Raw genomic sequence first — 23,914 nt, 5'->3', positions numbered from 1 at the left:
GGGTAATCCCTACAATCCATTTGGAGGGACGCCAAGTTATAGGTCATGGGGATTCCAGTATTTCCACGGGATTTAGCACTAGATTCCTGTTTTATTACGCACATCCTAGTACCTGAATCAGATGACTCGCCTTTTGACAGCTTTCCATGCAATGTTGACACTGAGTGTAAGCTTGACAAGCGGACCGTTGAGGCAATATTACCGTTAGATAGTTTTGCTTTTGCTTGGAGGGCTGAACAAGGTTGTCAAAACATGTGAGATGCTTGACAAAACACAGAGTGCCTTTGGACATCTTTTTATTTTTCCAGAGAGTGATTCAGTCTCGGTGATGTGGAGGCCAAAGCAGAATCATGAAGATGAGGTTGGTAACATGAAGTGACAAGACTGAACAGGACTTCAGTGAAACAACATTTTCAAGATGGCCTGATTAGATGACTGTGATTTTTATGATGGCCGGTTGCAGCACCCATTTAGATTTCAGTGTTTATTTCCGGGTATTGAAAGCTAAATCAACACAAATTAGAGCAGGCTCGTTTTTGTCATGGGCCACATCATAGTTATGATTTCCTTCGAAGGGCCGTTCTAATTGAATTGTGATCCCCTCATATTACATAAACACAACGTGATGAATAACTTTTGAAATCAGAGGCCAGTAAAAACTGTTCAAATATCATTAGATTCATTTTAAACGGGAAATAGGTTAAAAAAAAAAATGTTTTTTGTTTGTTTGTTTTTTAAAGTGAAGACTATTTGTTGTTATGGGATTTCAGCGAGAAACTGGCCCCCGGGCCTTGAGTTTGACACCCGTGACTTAGAAGATGCACTTCTATAAGGTTGAAAACACATTTTTAGTTGAGCAAAAGCATTGGAATACAGATTTAAAATAGATTTTATTTATTGATTTGATTTTCAAAAATATTACTTCTTTCAGACTGATGGCCAATAAAATATTTTTGGCTTCAGTCCCACTGTCCGGCCCGGTACCAAATCTCCACATATGGGTACTGGTCTTCTATATCCATACCAGCCTGTTTTCCATGTCTCCCACCAGCAACACAGGTGTTTCAAACGATCATCTATAATCAGCAAGCTCTGCACGAAGCCTGATAACGATCCTCAGCTGTGTTAGCTGTTGGAGACATGGAAAACAGGCTGGATAGGGGTACTCGAGGACCGGGGTTGAGAACCAGTATAAGATTTAAGTCTGGAGAATGGACCGGCCAGATCTATGAAGTTGTGTTTTAAATCCTGAGGTCAATACCTGCAAATAAAAACTGAAATGTTGCTCTCCTGTCTCATATTCATCACTTGATGTCAAACCCAAATGTTTACATTAATCCAAAATGCGGCCGAACTTCTGACTTGTTTGCTCGTTGACTTGTTTCAATCATTTGAGGTGTGTCCCAAGACTTTTGCCTATATAGTCTTTCAAGGCAATCAAGTGCTAGATAACAGAGTCTAAAGACCACCCAAAGAGAATGCCCACCATCAATTACAAATGTCATGCGCTCCAAGCCCACGGCAACATATCAGTTTTAACGAAGGTTAGCCGGAAAGGTGCCAAATCAAACAGGGACTTTTTTTACTCAAAGGTCTGAGCCGTTTCAGACTATGAAGGGTTTCCGGTCACTCTCATATTGACCTCTCCGAGCAATACAGCGGGTTCAGGCACTGGATGTTAACTGACAATATGTGAAAGTCAGAGAAATGCTCGTCTTGTACGTGAAGCAACCTTGGCGACACGGACCTCGGAAGAGGGAGGTGATGTGTGTGTGCGTGTTTATCTACACGGAGATAGCACAGTGGCCTTGTGGACATATGTATAAATACTCAAGCTCACTGAGACATCCACAATCTGAATTCATCGCTACAGCACTGTTTAATACGGTGAATGACTTTTTGTTCTCTTGAAGCATCGTATTCCTGGAAAAATAAAAAACAAAATGCTGCCTGCAACTTTCAAACTGTGTGCTGGCATCTCCTACCGGCATATGAGGAACATGAGAGGTGAGTGAAAGATGAACGATTAACGTTGTGATGTATTTCTTGTTGCCCATTTTATGCATTTCGTCTCCATGTCCAAGGTTTAAGAAAGAATGCAATCGTGGCTATACACCATGAGCTGGACCGACTTGCAGGACCAGGCCCCAGTAACTGGATCAGCCAAGTCCGGAGAAGAAGTTCCCTCCTCAGTGAGTTGTCAAATATTTTCACTTAAACACAGACGCACACAAATGTAATACATTTTCTTGTTACGTTTATGAGATCAGAACTTTCAAAATGTTAACCACAAGTTTGAAATACTTTCCCCACTTGTTTGTTGTAAGGTTCTCCGATTATAGAGGAGAATGCATACAGCGAGGAGGAAATGTCTTATGTGAAACAAGGTGAAGATGCGCTGCAGAAAGCTATTGGCATCCTCAGTGAGCAGGAGGGCTGGACAGTCGAAACGGTCGCTGTGAGTATCAAGACGGGAACCGCTGAACTGAATTCTCTGAAATATTACATGGCAGATATTGTGAATAAAAAACATGAGGGTTTAAAACTAGATTTTTTTTTCACTTTTTCTTTATAGTGAGGGGCGTAATCTCAATTTCAATTTAACCCGCCATATAAATCTCACTGAAATTTGGAAGACTTTTATCTCACAGAAAACAAGTGCAGACCTCATTTTAATTCTAATAATGGTATTCAGAACTTTTTCCATTATATACCTATCTTTCTGTATAGTTAAAAAAAAAAAATCATCATTACAATTTAAACATGAAGTCACCCCCCCCCCCCCCCCCCCCGCAAAAAAAAATCTTGACAATAATATGTTCTATGCACTTCCACAAGTCTAAATACAGTATTATGGTTAATATTGCATTAGTGGAATATAAATTAAGCAGGAAAATCCAGCCGTTTTTGTAATCAATATCAGAAGGCGGCCATTTTGCCACTTGCTGTCGTGTAAAAATGAATAACAACCAATCACAGCTCATCTTCAGAAAACAGGTGAGCTATGATTGGTCGTTGACTGAGTCCTGAGTAACTCTGATGCCATCTTAAGTTGACAGCAAGTGGCAAAATGGCCGTCCTCTGAGAGGGTTAAATGGCTGGATTCTTCTGCATAACTCATATTCCACAAATGTAATATTAATCAGAATGTCATATTTAGACTAGTGAGGTCCCATATATCAGAATTGTCAAGAAATGTTTAAGGTTGGCTTCCCCTTTAAGAAGAAAATGACAAAGTCCAACCAGCTAGTGGTTCATGTAGCTACCTTTTGAACATCAGGTATGAGATCAATTCCGACTCAATGCCCTAATTCACTAACCTGGCAATAGCTAGATTGATAATTATGATTCACTCAAGGGAGTTCTCAATCTGGGACCGCTCCAATGTGATCTCCTTGGGAAAGGCGGGATATTCAGTACAATACTTCAAGCTGATTGGGCAATGAGCAACTTGTGATTGTCTACCAAACTTTTCTTTTGACCAATCACGGCAATCGATGAAAATATCGTCATCGTAGGTTAAAAAAACAAACAAAAACAAGAACATTTATACCATTTAAAAATGCACGAAGCGCCTCTCGCTGTTCTTCATTCAACAAGGAAACTGTGAGTAATTCTGTGAGAACGGAAAAATTGCAGCATCTATGCATTCGTCCATGTTAGCTTTATTTGTTTCCCACGGCGCTTCTTGTTTTCGACAATACCAAAATGTGATTGGTCCGTAAAGTGTACGGACCGGTGAAAATTAGCAGGTTCGGTAATGGATTCTCGGGGGTTCGTGAACCATGTAGATTACTGACCACTATTTTATGTTATAATCTGTGTGGGATGGGCTCCAGCCCCAACTGTGACCCTGAACAGAATAAGTAGTGATGTTTGTGACGCTCCTCAGGCGAATGGAGACAAAGTCCTGAGCAAGGTGTTGCCTGGCATTGGAAAGGTGTTCAGGCTGGAGGTTCTGTTAGAGCAACACCCTGACAGCCTTTATGGAGAGCTGGTGGGAAACATGGAGCAGATGGGTGAGTGGAACCCAAACGTCAAGCAGGTCAAGGTGAGGCAGCATCATGTGCGTGCAATTAGCACTCCTCATTGAGAAAGACGGTTTGCTAAAAATAAAAAAATTTCACATCCTCCAGATAATTCAAAAGATCGGCATGGACACAATGGTGACCCATGAGGTCTCAGGAGACACACCTGGCAACGTAGTGGGGCCTCGGGATTTTGTCAGTGTTCGCTGTGCAAAGCGCCGCGGCTCCACCTGCTTCCTGGCTGGAACCTCCACTCAGCATCCAAACATGCCCGAGCAGAGGGGTGTGGTCCGGTAAGGGACGACTCTGATGAATGAATGCGCCGCATGATGACGCTACAACGTTAAAAATGATGATTATGTTTGACAGGGCAGAAAATGGGCCCACCTGTATAGTTCTGAAGCCCAGCAGCGAAGACCCCAACAAGACCAAGTTCACCTGGTTACTAAATATAGATTTAAAGGTACAGGTCTGCATCCCATTCCAGTGATAGCATTCTAAAACAAACTCTGGCTTTTTGTTATTTGCAGGGCTGGATTCCAAAGACTATCATCAACAAAGTGCTCTCCCAGACACAGGTGGACTTTGCCAACCACCTCAGGCAACGGATGGCCAGTCAGGTTACCGTGGCGATGGCTCACAGCTGCTGACACAACATCCCTCCTGTGCTTTGACATTATGCAACCAGTAGCGGCAGAGGAGCGACGAATGCACCACAAACACGCTATCATCCGCAAATAAATTATAATTACTAGGGACATTAGATGAATATATTGCTTGACTTAACATGACAAAAAGTGTTTTTCTTGCACCTCCTAATAGGCAATCTTTAACTGTGACACCAATCATGTTGCTGATTATGTTCATTCACATCGAAGCATTCCAGCTTGAGCCTGTCTGAGCAGTAAAACATCAAATAAACGGCACATTGTTTCACACTGTTAACACCTTGGGTATCATCCATCGTTCTGCTGTGAAATTGCACATTTTGTTGCAGTGCTTTATTTATTGATTTTGTAGAGTAGCAATAGCTGCTATGTGAAAAAAACATTTCTATGACATTGATATTTATGATTGTATGCAACAACAAAAAAAGAAGATACCTATTTGTTTTCCTTATGCATGAAAAGTCAAATAAATGCTACAAGAACAGTCCATAATCTCTACAGTTGTTTTTGTTTAATTCTGGGGAATAGTTAGCATGACTGGTGCCTCATAGTTCTGAGGTTTGGGGTTCAAATCAGGTGGAGCCTTCCTGTGTGGAATTTGCATGCTCGCCCAGTGCTAGCGTTAGCTTCTCTGGGTACTCTTGCTTGCCCCCCAGGTAAGAGTAGTTAAAGAATCTGAACTGCCCATATGAGTGAATATCAGTGTGCATAGTGCTCTGTGATTGGCCGGCGAACAGTCCAGGGTGCACCCCACGTCTCGCTCAAAGACCCTGAGGAAAGTGGTATTGAAAATAGATAGTGAGTAGTGCTCTGTTTTTTATTTTATTTTTAGCTATTATTTAGTATTTGGTAATATAACAACTACAAAAACATTTTTTTTTAAACACACATAAAAAAAAGCTTTACATTTTCAGCATCATTAAGCTCTGCTAAGACTCTTGATTTTCTACAGTATTTATGGTGCGTTTGATTTTTTTTTAATAGAAGTTATATAATCTTTATTATGAGCTTGTGCTGCAACATTCACACACATTTGACTTATTATTATTATACTAGTCTGATAACATCAGATATTTTATTAGTTCTAAGGGTTTTTGCACGTTTGCTTAATTTTAAAATAGTTTATTTATATATTACACAATGAATAGCCTATAATTTTTTATATGATATGGAAATAAACTCTCACATGCCTTTAAATAATTACGTTGAGCATTTGTTAAATATGAAACATATTTCTCTGCTTTTCCCGAGGGAACTTTTTATGCAATTTCTTAATTTTTTATTTATTAGCTAGAATATACAATAACATTCATATTACATAAATATGAACGCTATCATATATCTAACAATATGTCAGCTAGTAGCCCAACAGGTACTAAGGTGCAGGTACTGCTCATAACATTGCGTCTTTTTGACAAAATGTGTCAAAATGATCCAAATATGAATGTTATCTTTATCATATATATCTATTTAATTGCTTCGGGGACGGCATATGGCAGTGTAACTATGATGTGTGTAATGTGTACTAAGAAACACGCTATCAGTACCTCTGAGCCAGAGAACAATGACGTAATGAATCCAGATCGCAGCAGGAAACGACAATTCCCATGATGCATTTGCACTACAGTGGCCGCTGGACGGGGGAAGGGAAACTGAGATTGGAGGGAGAAACAATCAGAAACTGAGGTACTTTTAAATTCTTCTTATCATATAATTTGCTCATGCAAGTGGGGCGTCGCGTCATTTTGTTGTGTCGTTTGAAGTGATCCCAAGGCAAAATGCGTTTTAGTTGCATTCGTTTCAGTATCGGACTTCATCCCCGTTACAGTTGAATAGAGCTACAGTTAGCCCGTTAGTTAGCTCTGACAGCTGGCTTTTCTTGAGAACGAGACGCTTTCAGCCCCAAAACTGCACACACTTTCCATGACATGATTTCCCTCTGCCGTGCACTGCGAAAATAGATCGCCCTGTTCGCAGACATTATCATAATTGCATTCGTTGTTTGAGATGAAGTCGTACCTGCTTCTTTGTGCCTGCGGGGTTGCTAACTGACATATTGCTAGCTCGCTGGTTGCTAGCTAGTTGACAGCAACTGTACTGTGGCGACGTTACAAGTCAATTTTGGATTTAAAAAAAAAAAAAGAAAAGTTTTTTAATTTTTTTTTTTTATCACTAAGCAAATTTACTGTTAGACAATTTCGGAGTGATAACTTTGTAACTCCTTTGTAACTTATTTTAGCAGTTGTGTTGGGAGGGAACAAAGAATTATTTTATTTAATTTTTACAGGAAATTCAACGAGTACTGGAATTAATATTGCTTTACGTCTTTGCAACATTTATGTAATTTATTTCTACACATGCATATGCAATGTAAACCATATGGGGTGGCAAAAACGTAAATTCAGATTTAGATTTTTACAATAGACAGATTTTGTCGGTCATTTGTAGATTACTTTAAAAAAGCTACATTAATAAAATAAGAAATCCTTTTTTTTTTAACATTTTTGTTTTAGTCCATTTAATAATTATTATTTAATGTAATAGAACCAATCATTTAATGGCCTGCTATAAATATCAGTGTGGCACCCCTGAGATAAAAGAATACAAAATGTATAAATTCATTTTAACTCTCAAATTTTAGGGGGAAAAAAACGCAAAATGAATCCAACAAATTTTACAGAACTCATAATTTTGTGGAATATATGTTAGGATGGTTTAAAGAACGCAATAAGCTGTATTTTCCCGCACCTGATCTAATGATACCCAATATGAGAAATATATAAAAAATATTGCTTTTACAAATATGATCATGCTCAGCGAATTCAGAAAAACATCAATTGAAGAATGCTTCTTATTGTAGTTATAGCAGTGGTGTAGACTGTACACACATTGCACACAATCAACACAGATCATTAACATCTCATCAAGTGGCGGCCGTGACGGTCATTCAGCAACCAGAAGGTCGGCTGTTCGATCCCCGCTCTCCCCAAGTCATGGCTCGTTGTGTCCTTGGGCAAGGCACTTCACACACATTGCCTCCAGTGCTACCCACACTGGTGTATGGAAGATGCGAATGTTTGGTGGTGGTCGGAGGGGCCGTAGGCGCACATTGGCAGCCACGCTTCCGTCAGACTGCCCCAGGGCAGCTGTGGCTACTTAAGTAGCTTACCGCCACCACAGTGTGAGTGTGTGAGCGCATGAATAATGCAACCACTGTGAAGCGTCTTTCAGGTGTCCAAAAAAGCGCTATATAAATCTAATGCATTATTATTATTATTATTATTATTAAGTAAGTTTCTTTGTGCTGTTTGTAAGCACTTGGGCTGGAGTGCTGCAAGGGGAAGAAAAGTAATGACAATGCTAAGCACCTGTGACTGACAGGGGCACTTGAAAATTGTAGTGTGAGAACGCTATTTTTTTCACAGGGTCCTCGGTGCACCTTTAATTGTGCACGCAAATTTTTTAATTATAGAACTCAAACTAGAATTTCAGCTCCCACCCCCTTTTTGCATTTAGTATATTTTATACCTGGTGTGTCTGAGAGCTTTGTGATTGATTTGTTTTGCTTCACATTACAGATTTAAATGCACATGAGACCCCCTCCATAAGATTGTTGCCAAAAAGAAGACAACTCATGATCCACATCTGGACACCTGCCCTTCTTTTTGTTTCCCATCAGGCTAAAGACAGCACAGCCAATTAAAGCATACTGCAATCTCTGAGCGCTTATTGGATTTGTCTTGAGAGCCAAAGTAATGAAGTGTCTGCTATGAGGAGAGCTCAAGCCTGAAAAGCGATGTCCTTATCCAGCTTCTGGGCACCTCTGATGGCGATGAGGAGCGAAGCAACTGGCCAAGCAGATCTGTGGAGGGGAGGAAGGAGGGAGGGCTCCGGGAAACGTGCCATTTCCTCTGGGCGCTAGACTGATATCCGCACATTCCTCTCCCTCACTCAAGGTTAGGAGACTATAGGAGGGAGGCTGCCACTAGAACCAACAGTCATCGCTGTTCTGAGCGAAAACCAGACATGTGCACTATCTAGATGTCTGTTAGTAGCTCGCTGAAGTCATAACTTGTAACGTGGACATATTCATATGAAGCATAAATCCTTGCAATCACTACACGTGTGCTCAAGAAACCATGGTAGTCCTCGTAGCAACTTGTCAGCCCAACTCAGTCCAGGATTTCAGAAGCCTTTAGAGGCTACAATCGGGAAGAACCTTCTTGCCAGCCAACACACTCATATGCAATGGAAGAAGACATCGATGTCACTTTCCACCTTGAGGTAATACATTTGGCCTTCCACATATCTCATCATTTTATTTGGGCTATTCGAACAAAAATGGAGGCTGTTGTGTCTTACTCATGTCTATAACCACACTTCTATGGAGACATGTTCTCTTCCTGCACTGCACTGTTAAACAATTAAGAGCTCATTTGTTTTTAGCAGTGCACCCACATGTGTTTAATTTAAGACCTAAGGTCAACAGCTCTCCCCACTGCTTTAGCTGTAATCTCTGCTCTGGCTCGCTTGCCTCGTTACCATGACGGCGGCTGACCGAGTAGTTCTCCTATCCTTAGCTTGGTTTCTCTCTGTTAGCGTCATGGCCTCCGCTACTCGTGCTTGGGATGAACCAGTGTCTTCTCAATGAGTTAAACAGAATTTCTGTGTTGTGCATCTCATAACCATCTGCTGCAACTACTTTTAGGGCCAAAATGGTTTGTCTCCTGAATGTAAATCATCAGAGGAGACCACCAATGGACACTCGAACCAAAAGCCTGTCAGTACAGTTGAATCATCCCTTCACTTTGTATTCACCCCCCCCCCCCCCTTTTTTTTTTCTCGATTCAAGACTTCATTTTCCAATTTCTTTCCAGGTTATGAATGGATTGATTATCAGTCATAATGTCAAAGACCACACCAATGGTTGTGCCCCCCTCACATCCCTGCCGGTAATTACCCTCGCTAAGGAGTTTATTACTTTATTTTTTGGTTTGTTTCAGTTTTGTTTTTGTTTTGTTTTTTGCTAGCAGTATAGCGCAAGAACTTAGTACTGATTTGTGTGTGTTGCTAACTTGCTATATGCTGTAAGTAGAGACACGTGAACCCTCTAAAATCAAACAATCCATTCTTTCACATGGATTGAACTTTGATGGTTCATATTTTGAAGCCATTAAAAAAACATAATTTGGGCCGGTTGCAAAGTCCCTTTATAGCTTCTTGCAGCTCTAGTTATTATTTAATTTCTCAGTTAAGAATCAAGTAAATGATTGTCAACAGTCTTCATTACAAAACCTGTACAATACTTGTATAAATTATGCAGCATACAGTTTCGCACTACTCCAAATTGGATTAGACAAAAGAGTTTGTTTTTAATAAATAAACATAATAATGTGATTTTCAACTAAAAGTTGATTGTGTTCATGGTGTGTCAAGATTTCAGCACTGAAGCAGAATGGTCTTCTGCAGACTCTTGCAGCAGGAGGGAACCAGACTAAACCTGAAGGTAACACACTCACACACAAACTCGTTTTGGTCCCTCCTCCTATTCCCACTGGAATTTGCTAATGTATCCTACACACTGGGCTGCTGTGCAGATACAACCTTCCTCTGGGATACAGGTTGTCAGCTTGGTGCACAAAGCATCTCAACGACGAAGTACCCCAGATAGGAAGGATGAATGTTTGAATGAGGGATTTGAATTAAACTACCCAGTGAATGACAATATATTCTTAATTTGTCTTTGCATGTCTCCACAGAAGAAAATGTGGAGTTGGAAAAGGCCAGGCAGGAGTGGGATGCTCTGGAAAACATCCAACCAAGTCAGAGTTGTCAAACAATTTCACCTGTTTGCATCAACGTATTGAATTTGCCAAGCTAAATTAGATTTCTTTTTTTATTATTATTTTTAAATCTCCCAGCTCTCACTGAGGACTCAAACCCTACGCCGCTCATCTCTTTCAATGAAGCTCTTCAGTACTTCCAGACTACAGATCTCGGGGACTTGCTTGTAAGCAATTGATTGAAATTCTTATAACGTATTTTCACGACTATAATGTATTTAACACACATAAGGCGCACTGTATTATTGGGCGCAGGCATGGTAAAACATTCGCTAGCTTAAAACATACGGTAGCATGCTTTCATGCTAACGCATGCTAGCGTATTATTTTAACTCATTCACTGCCATTGACGGCATAGACGTCCAAAATGTATTTTAATATTTCTATTATTTAAAATTTTAATCGTTTGGCGCCCCTAATTTTGAATTTTATTTATTTTTTAATTAGGAGCATCAGGCGATTATTTTTTTTAAAATTGTAATTAATCACTTGACTTCACTAGTTAACTCACGATTAATCACAAATTTTGTATCTGTTCGAAATGTACAATAATTTTTTTTTTAGGTTTCCATACTCTTGTTAACAAAAGTGTGGGGGGGGGAATTAAACTAATAGAATTAGTTCAAATTCATTTTTTACGTCTATGTCAGTGAATAAGTTAAAAAGGCAGCGGGAACACACTTTTATTGAAGTATTTAACAATGTACTTGCATTACTTTTGATCAATCCTCATCCACAAATCCCTCAAAAGTTCTCATCTTCTGTATCCGAAATGAACAGCTGGGCAAGTTCTCCATCAAACACGCAAGGTTCCTTCGCGTCGTTGTCAGTCACTCTCGGTGTCGTGCGGTGGTGTGCCAAAGTATACTTTCCCCCGAATTTTTTTTTATTCGCGGGTACAACGCATGTTTTTCAATAAACACATGAAAAACACACATGTGTTTTTCTGTTTAGAGACAAGGGTTTATCGCGATTCGCGGAGAAACAAAAGAAAAGCAAGCACTCGCTCGCATTCTGCAGTGGACTATAGGTGCGTTCAATGATCACGCACGCCGTAGAAAATCTCAGATTTGTATAGAAAAAGCGCAGACGACTGAATGTTTTTGTTTTTCGGTTTTGCTCCAGAGGTTTGAAGTTTAAATACCTGTCTACAAGGAACCTTTTCGAACAATCTCCACTTTTCTGTGGTAAAAGTTCTAAGATCCTGCAACAGGGGATCCATTTTTTTTACTGGGGTGGCGTGTTTTGAGCGTCCGCATGCCGTCTTCTTTTAGTTGAGTCTTTTGGATTCTCATAATTCCTACCCGTCCTCACCCGGGTCCGCCTTTTCTGTATTTAAGCGATGTGTTGACTCGGCGAGACATGCTTCCCACATAGTCAAGCAGAGCGCTTACCGAAGTCTCCAGTGCGCCGTTGATTTTTGAGAAAATTTAAGACTTGTAAGTGTAACTTATGGTTGTGAAAATACGGCATTCTGTCCTTTAAATGGTTCTGTAGTATAAGTCAAATTTTTGGGAAGGAAACATTTATTCTGCAAAAACTAAGCCAAGAACATTGGAGCAGTTCCTGTTCGTGTTGACGACAGCGTTCCATTTTGGCTTCTAAGTGCGGAAAAGTTTTTCTTCTTAATTTAGAATTGCTTACCTTATCTAGACTATCGCCTCACATTGCGGCCAAAGGAAAACTAAAGCCCTAAGTAGTGACGGCCACTCTGATGATTTATGAAGAAAATTACGACGTGTTACAGACGTGACAAGTTAGCATTCAGGGATTTCCGTTCTGCATTTCGCCACACAAATTGCCATCACAAAATTTGAATTTTGACTTGATCATGCAGAATGGAGCATCTGTATGCCTTTTTATGCTGCGTCAGTTTTTATGAGTAACAGGGGAATTTTGATATACTCCCTCTGGTTATTTATATTGTGATGGATATTTTTTGGGCAGAACAAGGTTTGAGAGGGGACAGACAGAGAAAAGACAGAACAGCACTAAAAACAAACAAACTCTAAATGAGCAACAAACGTAGTATAATCTTGTTTCTAATCTTGGCTGTGTTTTGTGTCCATATACATTTTCAGAAGAACATCCAGCCAACTATTCGCAGGACAGGTCTCGCTGCCATCACACACTTCCTGTTTGGGCCCCCTCGACTGCACAGGGAACTCACGGAGGAGCGAGATCTTGTCTTTGCCATCGCGCAATGTGAGCGTATGTTCGCCGTGCCTGTTTTTGCAATCATCCAATGCTGACTTGTGCATTGGTTTCCTACAGGCCATGTGGACAACAGCCAGATAGTCCACATGCGTGTTCTCCAGACCATCTACAAAAAGCTCATTGGCTGCAGGCTGGACTGTCCTCGTTATGGGACACACTGGGAAAACATTGGCTTTCAGGGTAAAATTCTCCAACATTGCACTATATCGTACACAAATCCGTTTTTTTTAATTTGATTTAAAGGTAAATAATGTTTTTGCTTTTTAGGTATGGACCCAGCTACTGACCTGCGTGGCACAGGCTTCCTGGGACTCATGCACACTTTGTACTTTGTGATGGACCCGGAGACTCTGCCGTTGGCTCGAGACATCTACAAGTTGTCTCAACACCCTACACAGGTAGCTTATATCAAGATACTCCAATACGTTCTTATCATAGGTTGTTTTAGATCTACTCTATGTTGTGATGGACACTGTCACAGAGGTATTAACATTCTTTGAGGTTTTTATAAAAAAAATATAAATATATATTTTACAATAATATTTCCTATGCACCTCCACTAGTCTAAACACAACATTTTGATTAATATTGCGTTTGTGGAATATGAATTGAGCAGCAGAATCCACCCATTTTTGTCCATGGGCGGCCATTTTGCCACTTTCTGTCGGCTGAAAGTGGCATTAAGGGCTCAGTTTGCAAACATCACATTATCAAAGCCTAGAAAACGTGAGCTGTGATGGTCATTAAGTGCTTAAAGGCTTTAGGCCCTGTAATGTCATTTTCAGTCGACAAAAAGTACAAGTAAAGGAGAAGTTGCCGCCCCTGAGATGGGTGGAGGCGGGTTAGTTGTTCTGATTAATTCATATTCCGGGAATACAATCAGAATGCCATGTTTAGGTGCACGAGCATGCATGGAATTTATTATTGTAAATATTTTTTATTTGACTTCCCCTTAAACTCATCATCTGACAAAATACATCAATAGAAACAAGCCAAATAGGTATGGTGTAAAAAGCAGGACTACAGAGGATGACATTCAATAATATTCAACAAAAACTAGGCTGTGCTGAAATACTTCCTGTTGTGTTTTCGTTGTTCTTCTTCTAAATTAAGAGGTGTCAAAAAAAAAACATTCCTTGAGGTGTGATAATACTTGATGGCTTTAACAAAATACTCGGGACATTTTTATACAATAACTATGTCACAAAAAAACACTGCAACTACAACCACCTTAACGACGGCATGCTGTTAAAATGATTGGACAAAGTCAATCGAAAATGCATTTATTTATCCAGGGTTTTTCCTGGCTCAATTTGAGGCAGAGGTGGTATCATCCTGACTATGATGGGTGACTACCTGGTATCGTTGCCAATACAAGTCTTCTTTTAAGGTATCAGTACTCACGGTGGTGATCGATACCATTAAGGCCGTTTTACAATCAGGGACAAGAAATGAGAAATTATATGACTACAAAGTTGCCCTAAACTTCATGCAATTTTAAGGAAAAACAATATATTGGGACGTATGGGTTAAAATCATGTCATTTATGGGTGGGAAATTTTATTTACTAGTGGTATCGGTATTTGGTATCAGTAGCGGTGACTATTCAAGGGTTGTGTATCGGTCGGGAAAAAAGTGGTATTGAACATCCCTAATCCTGACCATGTGCACATGCATGTATTCTGTAAATTCAACTGACTCGCTTTCATTTTTTACAGGCAACATATAATAATTCCATGTTTCAATAATAAGAATATGGCTATTATCATGTTAAAGCATTAATTCATTATCAGTCACTCAGGCTAAAGGTGGTGAGCAAATTAGGTGGAGGTGGCTGCCTCTGAATTTTGTACACAGGAAAAACTCGGATTGCAGTATTTATTTTGTGTATATATGGTTGGCTGTTGGATTTGTGTGTTTTAGCAAAACACAGCTCATAATTCTACTTTTGGATATTCACATTTTTACACTGTTTATTGCCATCCTGGAGATTTCAAAATGGGATTAAAAAAAAATGAAATAAAAATGATTACCCTTAATTGAGACAAAAGTGTGGACAAAAGTAATTTATTACTAAACTACTCTCTAATTTGGAAGAAATGTTTGAATTAAAAAAAAAAAAATCTTTATTTTGTGTGATGAGATTAATTTTGGTCATCCAAGTCCATGCTATATTTCTAGTTGTTTTTGCAAAGGGTGACTTTTGGAACAGCTATTGCACTGGTTTTCATTCCATTGTTTACATGTATACTATGTATTGTAATGCTGTTGTTGTGACTGTATTTCCAGAACTTTCCTTTCAGTGTGATGTCAATCAACATGACCCGCATTGCTCTGCAGGTGCTAAGAGAGGAGGCCTTGTCCAAGTCAGTCTACTATTTTTCTATCTTCCTAATACTCTTCCATAATGCATGAGTCATGCAAAAACCTCTTCTCTGTCTTTGGACTCACTAGGGAGTGCAATCGTCGCCAGCAAGTTGTTGGCGTGTTGAATGAATTTTATGTGGCCACGTACCTGCACCTGTACCAGGTGTGGAAGACACAACAGAAAACCATTGCTGACTCTGGCTTTGTGATAAAAGGTAAAGATGAAGTCACTTAGATTCTTTTAGATGCTTTTCACAAGCCCTTTCAAGCTGCTACATCACGTATGTCTAGAGCAGGAATTCTCAAACAGTGTGCTGTGTTGGGGAATTGTCCAATTTAAGTGGTCTGTAAATTATTCATTTACTACAAAAAATGTTCTGTTCAACTTTCTATGCCAACGATGTACAGAACAGGCAGAACAATTATCGATAACTGCTATTCCACTAAATTAGAAGAAGGTACAATTAGCCTTTGTATTGTCAATTAGGAATAGACCGATTATCTGTGCAGATATTTGGCATTTTGACAAATATCACCATCTGCCTTTTTACGAAAAAAAAACAACTGGTATCTCGCTGAGCAGTGAATGCTTGCGGACAAAGCAAATTGAGGGTTTTTGTCAGGATTTGTAAGATGTTCACAGACCGTTTTTAATTTTTGCTAAGACATTTTGAACATATTCAGACAGTTTTTCACTGTCTGCGAAGATCTTTTGAGAACTTTTACAAACCCTGGCGAAAACCCCAAATTAGCTACGTTCGCATGCATTTGTTGCTCAGTGAGATACAGGGAACTTTTCATTTATGGGTTTAGTTAAATTTCCACTTTATAAAAAAATATGCTGACACTGGGAACTCTTTACACATTTTATTTTAAAAATTAAGAATTTAATTAAGAATTAAGAAAAAAAATTATGTTGAAATTAAATTTTAGAAACTTTATTTATAATAGAAAACTTTAGGGAACTATGTACTTGCTTAGTTTTTAATTTAGCTTAACACATGCTAATGACCGTGGAAGCGCCCTGTCATTTTTTGTTATAAACATAAAATGTCTATTCTTTATATGTTTAAAAAAAAAAAGAAGAAGATTTTTTTGTTTTTTTGGTACTAATATTTTCTCTATTACTGCAAAATAATATCGCTTCTCCTTGACTACTAATAGTCAGTATTGGTATCGGCCTTAACCCCCCCCCCAAAAAAAAAAAAAAAAAAAAACATATCTGTCTATCACTAATCACAATAGCGTAATAGCTTTGTGTCCAACTAAACAGGCCCAGATTTCGCACACAGCGTGAAAATGTTTAAGTATATTGAGACAAGATAGTGGATATTTCTCTCTAAAATATATGCTTTTTGTGACATTTTTGTAAAACACGGCTCATGAAATTTTTTTTAATGAATGAGTCAATATTCCTTTAAGGTGCCTTTGAGACTTCCTCGTTTCAATAAAACGGAGAATCTCCATTGAATTTCATATTCATTATACTAAGTAGATGTTACGCTGTTAGGAATGCATGTGGGTCAAGCTCTAACATGTTTACATAAATTAAAGGCAAGCAGCGAAGGTACATACAAACAAGTTATTGACTTGCATTTGAATTTTCATGCAGCTGTTGAGCACTGATGCTTGATGATATACTGCGAGTTGAATTTTAGTATACAGTACATGGCATCAGACTGCAAATACACTCGCTGTTTATCCTTCAGAAGTAGAGCTGTTCGCCAAAAAGAACCCAAAGCAGATGCTTCGCCGACTAGAGGTCTTCCTGAAAGAGAGACGGGCAGGTGGAGTCCCCCGTGGGACGTCGCCAGAGCCGCCGGCTCAGCAGCCTTCTCCCAGCCTGGAGGAACGAGCGGCCAGAGCGGCCAGCGCACTGGGAAGCAAGGCAAAGGAGATGCACTTCACGGGGGGGTGCGAGCTACCATCTGACATGGAGGGTGACGCCAGACTCATCTAAGCGTGCGTGTGTATGCGCGGGCGTGCGTGTTATAGAGAGCTAGATGAAGAACACTATATACCCTGCTATCGGAATCTATCCAACATGTCCCCATATCGTCTTATGTTGGGGTGCTGCACTTTGCTAAAAAAAAAAAAAATCCTTGTGTGATTTTTGTATTTGGTCAGAGCTCTATTATTTTAATTATTTATTTGAACACAGAACAGTCAAACAAATGGAGCTGATAGAGGATGTCACAAAACAAGAAAGTCCACGTTTGCACTTTTCTTCAAATTTAGCGGTCCAAAAAAAAAAAGGAAATGATCATGGTCACATCACCCACGTGGAGTGTGTACCTCTCAGCCTGGTGAGGTTGGCGTCGGAGGTGGCATGAGTCCCCCCCGCTCTTGTTCCACTGACCACCCAACTTCAATGCAGCAGGTGGGCAACCGCCATCAGACATATTAACAACACTCTTCACCACAGGGTCATAACCAGCAGCACAACACTTGATCAGGTCACATGCAGTAACCGTTGAGCAGGGAGCAGGTTTCACGTTAGCTTGCCTTGAACTTTCCACACTTTTCGATTCCCTTTCGGTAGGTTGACGATGTGTCAACAAATCACCCAGTGAGCTTAATTTAACCAAGCAGATTTTGAATTGAATGAAACTTGGTGTACTTGTTGATAGTGTTGGCACAAGACTGAATCTCAAATTTTAGCTCAAGCGGAGGAGATGTTTGTGCGCTATGGACCAAATTTGGATATTTTCTACCTAAAGGGGCGTGGCCACCTTCATTTAGACCCTTAGGCTATATCTTAGGAACTACTGGGTCAATACAATATTCACAAATCAAGCATTGTTGGCAAGGGAACCCTGCAATTTAGAGGATTGGTCCATATTTTAGTAGCCCTTTGACCTTTTCCTAGATGACCTTGAAATGTAATCTCTCACATGTTCTCTTTTATCATCAATAAGGAGTCCAAAGTATCCCTACCCTCAGATATTCATTGAAGTTGAATACTCATTGAATATTCATTTAAGTTGAATATTCATTGAAACTGGCTTCTTATTGCCATTAAACAAAACAAAAAATACATTCCCCAATTTTACATTTCATGAAACCTTTACAATAAGCTTTTTATTGGCCATTTATGACTGAAATGCCTTCTAATTAGTAGATTAACTCCTTAGCTGTTCACAATGAGTACTCCTGCAATCCTCTGGCCAATAGTTTTCAGACTGGATTCGGGTTAGAATTTCCCGCTGCGGATGTGACGTAATGTGCGTGGTGTGTATGTAAAGAACGGAATGTGCAGTTTAGTTTTTTGTCAGCAGGTGGCAGTAGCGGTTCGAAATGGAGTATTCTATGTTCAGTAGCTTTAAGTTAAGGTCATGTGATCCACAAGGTCAAATAAAAGGTTACTTAAATGCTTATTCAGTTGCCTTTATAACAAGGTTTTTTGTTGTTGTTGTGAAGAGTAGTTCCTAAGAAAAATGCTCAAAGGAAGACGGTCACACCACTTTATGCAAATAATGTCAACATTCGGTGGGCCGTCATGCCCAAACCAATGCTCTGATTGACCTTAGGTCATGTGCCATCGCTATCAAGAAGTACACCAGGTTTCATTCAAATCTAAATCTGCTTGGTTAAAATTTTCAATTGTGGGGGGTTGGCTGCAATTTGAAATGGAGCAACTACCCATAAACAAATAAAATAAAGGACACCACAGTCTGGATAGGGTTCAGACAGTAGAGACACTGTTGGTGATACAAATATGATTGACCAAAAAAAATATCTATTTTAGCTGCTTCAGTTGAAAATGTTTTTTTCCTTTTTTCAGAAGATACCAAGAATGATTTTAACAACATAGTGAAATCCTACACATATTCTTAGCCTGTCATCTTAAAAGTTTGATCAGGCTTAAGCTGAAGGTCTAATATAAGCTTTGTGGACATTCCGTTAGTAAGCATGCGATTGTATTTTTTGAAGGGGGCGCTGTTAGAATTTGTATGTGTGTGTTTGAGTGCTGACATTGAGGGGTGCCCCGCCTCCCCTATAAATGGTACAGTATGCAATTCCAGATCACACTCAATGATAATCAAAAGTGTCCGTGCTGTGTGAGTGACGATAGACATCGTTCCTAACTTCAGGGCTTGTGTGTTTGTGCACATCCTGGTATGTGTGTGTGCGTGTGTGTATTTTTTTTAAGTGAGAGTGTAAATGCGTCTTAGTGAAGACATTTAAAGAAAAAGTAATGACGTTTTAAAGGGCAGAGTTTTGAGTTGTCTGGTTTAGCTCTTTGTCAAGCTCTTAAAGGGCAATCCGAATGTCGTCACTAAGATAGCGCGTGCACGTGTGGTTATGTCGCGTTCAACAGGAACTGATTACAGATGGGGTGCTTTCCTCTGCACACTATAAGCCAGCTTTACTAAGTACTTGATCCATCCAGCTGCAAACATGGTACTTTTGTCATTTAAAGATGGTACTTGGAATGGACATGAACAAAAAAAAACATGGCTGGTCGAGAATGGGTTAAGGCTCCTGGGCAAAGCTGGTTCGTGCTTTGTGCTCGTGTGAAACTGTCTCCCATGTTTGTAGTCTTAATCTGTAGCATGTTCAGGTAGCACTAGTACTGTAGCATCCTATAGCCTCCTCCTTCGTGAAGCTTGTTGATGTCACGTTGACGTTGGTCTGTAGTGTCGATGAGTGCGCGGACCTTTACTATTATAGCACATTCATATCTCATGAACCCCTCAGTAGGAACATTTTAGGCAGCGCAGTTTGCGGAGATTGACTTGCCATGTAAATGAGCGCAACTTTGTCTTCTAAGAAGGTAACAGTAAAAACGGTGCCTACATCCCATAGAATCATGTAAGGTCATGTGCTTGCCCCCTCTTTATTTTAATTTTTTTTGTTGCTTTCAGCCTCAGTGCCACAGTAGACCTTTTTGTTCTCGCAAGGCAGTATATGTCTAGCTGACCTCAGACCGTTTCCATTCTTCATGTCCTCACAAATGAGACGACACAGTTAGGCCAATCGTTTGCAGGCGTTGTGCGACCGGCGAGGAACTTTGCACTGTTGTAGATAGAACTGTATGTGTGTGACGTATGCAAAAGGGCCACCTTCAGGAGCCATAATGTTCATTTGCGACCACCTCGTCAAGTCAGGTCATCTTGCCCCCTTCCCCTCACACCTCCTCGTCCCAAACATTGCACCACACTGATCCCGCGCTTGGTTTTCTTCTTTTTGAAGATGAGCAGTACAGTGTATGTAAATCAGGAAGTTTGTACATAGAGAATTAATGATTGTAAGATGTATGATTGTCTGTAGGGCATTATACTAAAATACATTGCTTACCTCAAGACTTAAGACAAATCTCTCCTTTCTCTCTCGTTCTCTTTCTCCTGATATTTGTTGGCCTCTCAGTACATCTTTCCATGTTTGCTTGTACTTTGGCCTTCTCTTTCACCAACTTGACTCATATAATGTACAGGATATTAAACAGCTCAAGCACGACATACTTGTGGCAAACTATAATAACATAAGCAGGTCTGTGTAATGTGTGTACTATTTAAAAGAGACATCACTATATAGGCCCTTAGACCTCTGCAAATTAAAAGCACTTTCCTCTACTAAACTTTGAATTGGTTTCTGAGCTGTTCTTCTTGTGGCTTCGGTGACAGTGGAGTATCATTTGCTGTTATTAAGTGTTTGGTGTCAGGAAAACACAGAAACAATCCAGTCTATAGAGCTACAAACAAACTGCTCAGCCAGAATATGATTTGTCAGACTTTGGTCATTATACTCCGTCTGCTTTCAAGTCCAGAGAGTTCTCATTCATCTTCTCATTACCATCAAACTTTTAATGTTCATCAGCAATTGTCCTGCAACATATTTTTTGCTTTCAATTTCTCCTCAATAGCATGACCCTTACCAAGAGAGAAAAGAGAAACAAGCGGGTTTTCGCAGGATGCCAGACGCACCAGGAAGTGCCGTCTGAAGTTCTGTTTATGATCCAGCAATGGCTCGGCAAATACAATCACATCTCTCGACAACACCCTGCGCTTTATACTCTTTGAAGGTCTTTTGCTGTCACAGTCTTTGTCATGTCCCTCAGAGCATTTTATGACTGTACCTTGATTGTAGACGCCCTATTTTATACTGAGAGTTATTTCAGAATACAGTATGTGCTGTTGTACATTAAATGTATTGTATGGAGAAAGCTAAATAAATGCTGTTGGAAACTAAGAACCGTTGGCATTCAGTTTAACTTCTTGTACTTGGTATTTGATCAATTGGCACGGATTCTATGTAGTATGTATGCATTAAGCCAGCTAGCTAGCTAGTTACATAGTTAGCTAGCTACTTTTCTAATTATTCTCAGTTCTGACTAATTTTTTCAGAAAGTGAGCAAGAATTTCTTGAAAAACTACATCTTGAGCCATTGAACAGTGCCTTGAATTTTGGATATGCTATTTAAGTACTGCGTATGTACTTCAAGTTAGACGCAATCAGCATTTCGTTGCCTTACTGTGCTGTGTGTGTGACAGTTTAATCTGAGGCTTTTTGGTTTGCTCTAGTTTAACCACTAGAGTGCGCTATTTGATACAAACCCAACTAAAACGCAACAGGTACAGTATTTGAAAAACGAGTTGCGCTGAGAACAATTTAGACCACAACATAATGCAACGCTAACAAAACATTTCCACACACACAAGTATTGCTTCTAGTTTTTTATATATGGTGTCACTGCAGTGTATTGCTAACATTTATAAAATATGTTGTTTTGGCAGTGACTCAAATTTGGTGTTTTACTCCCCCCAACCCCTCCCTCCATTCATAATGTAATGTTTGTAAACTGTTTCTGTTTATTCGTTAAAAGCTGCATTCAAGACATTTAGACCTCGTTGTATATAATATATACAATATAATATTTTGCAGTCAGGAAGGGGGATTTTGGTGCTGGGTCATGAAGTTAGTGTGCCTCCGAAAGAATCTTAGTGCTGTGTGCTTCTACATCTGTGCTTAATCAGACCCCGCAGAGCCAGATGACTGAGCTGTGGTCGACCTGCTGAATCACTGAACACACACCATGGAAAAAATATTTCAGGCATTTATCTCTCATCCATAACCTTAACAACCTATAACTCTTATTGCTGTTAGTTCTATGCTATGATTTCTGCACTTGCATGTCTATTTCCAATTTTGAGTACATACAGTGCATGTGATTTTAGATGACAGATTAATTGCAGAAGAGCTCAATAAAATCCAACATCCTCATGGAGAGGTTTATCTGTTGGACTGAATCTTTCCATCTAGAGGGAATTGACTGCATATCACAGGATGGAGATTTGTAAACCTGTTTCCATTTGCACCTAGTGAGCCTGCTGGATGACTGCACTTTTCTCTCTCTCTCTCTCATACACCCCTCCTCCGTCTTCCCTCCTACTCACTCCCTGATGTCATTGTTTCCTGCCTGCTGGATGCTGACACTCCACTCAAAGCACCGAACCTACAGAACAAATGATTGATCATGCACATGGCCAGTATTAAGCACACAAATGAGACATCAGAACTCTAGTCATGTTGGTCGTTCAAGTTTTGTATTTGAAATTCTTTTCTTTTTGTATTAGTCTGAGAAATATTCAAATTGAAATGGAAATCATCTATTGGAAGTTCTGGCACTTTGGCAAAGCTCACAGCATGTGACACTAACATGGTAGCTTAACTAGCATACCTAGCTAACATAACTAGCATGAACAATAACATACAGCCAATGAAATAAACCATTTAGAGTATAAATTACAATATTATACTTGTATACAGTCTTTAAACTAACATTGTTTGATTTATATGCTGTCGAGGTAATGACAGGTGTATTTCAAGGTCTATTTTGCAATTTGAAACATTTGGATCATGACTTGCTTGGTGTACATGGTAATTTCATCTCATCGCCTGCCACAGCTTCGTTGATTATCACTCATATTGTTTAGCTCGGCTGCAGCACATAGCTATTTCCCGTAATCCATTCCAATATAAGTATTTAAAACCCAAGTATTAAATTACACAGGAGATTGACTTGGAGATAAAGATAAACTAAGTTTTTATGTACACATATATATATTTTTTATGAGCGAGTTCAGACAGATACAAATCTTTGTAAGCTAATTTTCACAATATTCATGTTAGCGCCTGTAATCCGCCAGTTTTCAAGGCCTTGTCTTGACCTTACTGTAGAATGTACTATCTGTCTCATTCTCAGCCAAAGTCATAACCCCAAAATACTTGATCTGTCTTTTGCTCCACTCCACTATCATCACAATGTTGGATAGCATAAACATTGTTTCTTGTCCATTTGGCTGTGTTCATGTCCTAATTGTTAATCAAGCTCAGCTGTTTACTACTCAAAGGGTGACTCCGTCAAGCTGAAATCATTAAAAATAAATACTTTTTGAGTTAAAATTCATTGGCAGACATTTCTATTTTCCTCACATTGCTTGGAACACGGCACGAGAACATGTGACAACAAATCTTTGAAACCTGAGTTTAAAACCACGATGCCCGTGGGCATTTTTGCTTCACACAGTAAATTCTATAGAGTAAATTTGACTCTAAACAGAGTCTATTTGGTCCCACTCTAAACAGAGTAAAATGTACACTTGGAAGAGAATAAAAAATTAAAAGTAAATTTTACTCAAAGTATTTTTAGTGTACGAGAGAATATCTCATGAAAAAAACTACTAAAGATTTGTTTACTCAGATTCAAATTCTAAGTAAATTTTACAAGGAGAGATGTTGACTAAATTTGACTAGTTTCTTTTATTTTTTAAAGTTACACACGGGTTGA

General features: G+C 39.4%; 2 protein-coding genes and 1 long non-coding RNA gene across 3 annotated transcripts; 2 read left to right on the top strand and 1 right to left on the bottom strand.

The window, feature by feature from the left end:
- The first annotated feature begins 1,702 nt into the window (after window positions 1-1,702).
- On the top strand, window positions 1,703-5,180 carry star (steroidogenic acute regulatory protein). The gene is made up of 7 exons (XM_077560419.1): window positions 1,703-2,007; window positions 2,085-2,192; window positions 2,328-2,458; window positions 3,893-4,051; window positions 4,137-4,321; window positions 4,398-4,491; window positions 4,559-5,180. The coding sequence occupies exons 1-7, from the start codon at window positions 1,944-1,946 to the stop codon at window positions 4,676-4,678; spliced, it is 861 nt and encodes a 286-aa protein (XP_077416545.1). The 5' UTR covers window positions 1,703-1,943; the 3' UTR covers window positions 4,679-5,180.
- LOC144048449 (uncharacterized) lies at window positions 5,020-6,759 on the bottom strand. The gene is made up of 3 exons (XR_013293351.1): window positions 6,716-6,759; window positions 6,244-6,348; window positions 5,020-5,466 (listed from the first exon to the last, which is right to left on the bottom strand). It is a non-coding gene; the product is annotated as an uncharacterized LOC144048449 (long non-coding RNA).
- Window positions 6,318-20,711, top strand: elmod3 (ELMO/CED-12 domain containing 3). The gene is made up of 13 exons (XM_077560417.1): window positions 6,318-6,382; window positions 8,275-8,980; window positions 9,405-9,476; window positions 9,574-9,648; window positions 10,133-10,202; window positions 10,456-10,518; window positions 10,618-10,706; window positions 12,621-12,744; window positions 12,814-12,936; window positions 13,024-13,154; window positions 15,046-15,122; window positions 15,211-15,338; window positions 16,833-20,711. The coding sequence occupies exons 2-13, from the start codon at window positions 8,945-8,947 to the stop codon at window positions 17,081-17,083; spliced, it is 1,239 nt and encodes a 412-aa protein (XP_077416543.1). The 5' UTR covers window positions 6,318-6,382; window positions 8,275-8,944; the 3' UTR covers window positions 17,084-20,711.
- The last annotated feature ends 3,203 nt before the right edge of the window (window positions 20,712-23,914 follow it).

Source organism: Vanacampus margaritifer, chromosome 3 (genome assembly GCF_051991255.1).
Source record: "Vanacampus margaritifer isolate UIUO_Vmar chromosome 3, RoL_Vmar_1.0, whole genome shotgun sequence".
NCBI lineage: Eukaryota > Metazoa > Chordata > Actinopteri > Syngnathiformes > Syngnathidae > Vanacampus > Vanacampus margaritifer.
The sequence above is the reverse complement of the archived record's forward strand: the minus strand, read 5'-3'. Positions and strand labels throughout refer to the sequence as shown.

Excerpts from the sequence above, each read along its gene's own strand:
- elmod3 (XM_077560417.1), top strand. The coding sequence starts at position 8,945 with ATGGAAGAAGACATCGATGTCACTTTCCACCTTGAG. Across the intron at positions 9,649-10,132 it reads CCCCCCTCACATCCCTGCCG|ATTTCAGCACTGAAGCAGAA; the intron begins GTAATTACCCTC and ends TGGTGTGTCAAG. Across the intron at positions 13,155-15,045 it reads TGTCTCAACACCCTACACAG|AACTTTCCTTTCAGTGTGAT; the intron begins GTAGCTTATATC and ends CTGTATTTCCAG.
- star (XM_077560419.1), top strand. The coding sequence starts at position 1,944 with ATGCTGCCTGCAACTTTCAAACTGTGTGCTGGCATCTCCTACCGGCAT. Across the intron at positions 4,322-4,397 it reads GAGCAGAGGGGTGTGGTCCG|GGCAGAAAATGGGCCCACCT; the intron begins GTAAGGGACGAC and ends TATGTTTGACAG. Across the intron at positions 4,492-4,558 it reads TACTAAATATAGATTTAAAG|GGCTGGATTCCAAAGACTAT; the intron begins GTACAGGTCTGC and ends TGTTATTTGCAG.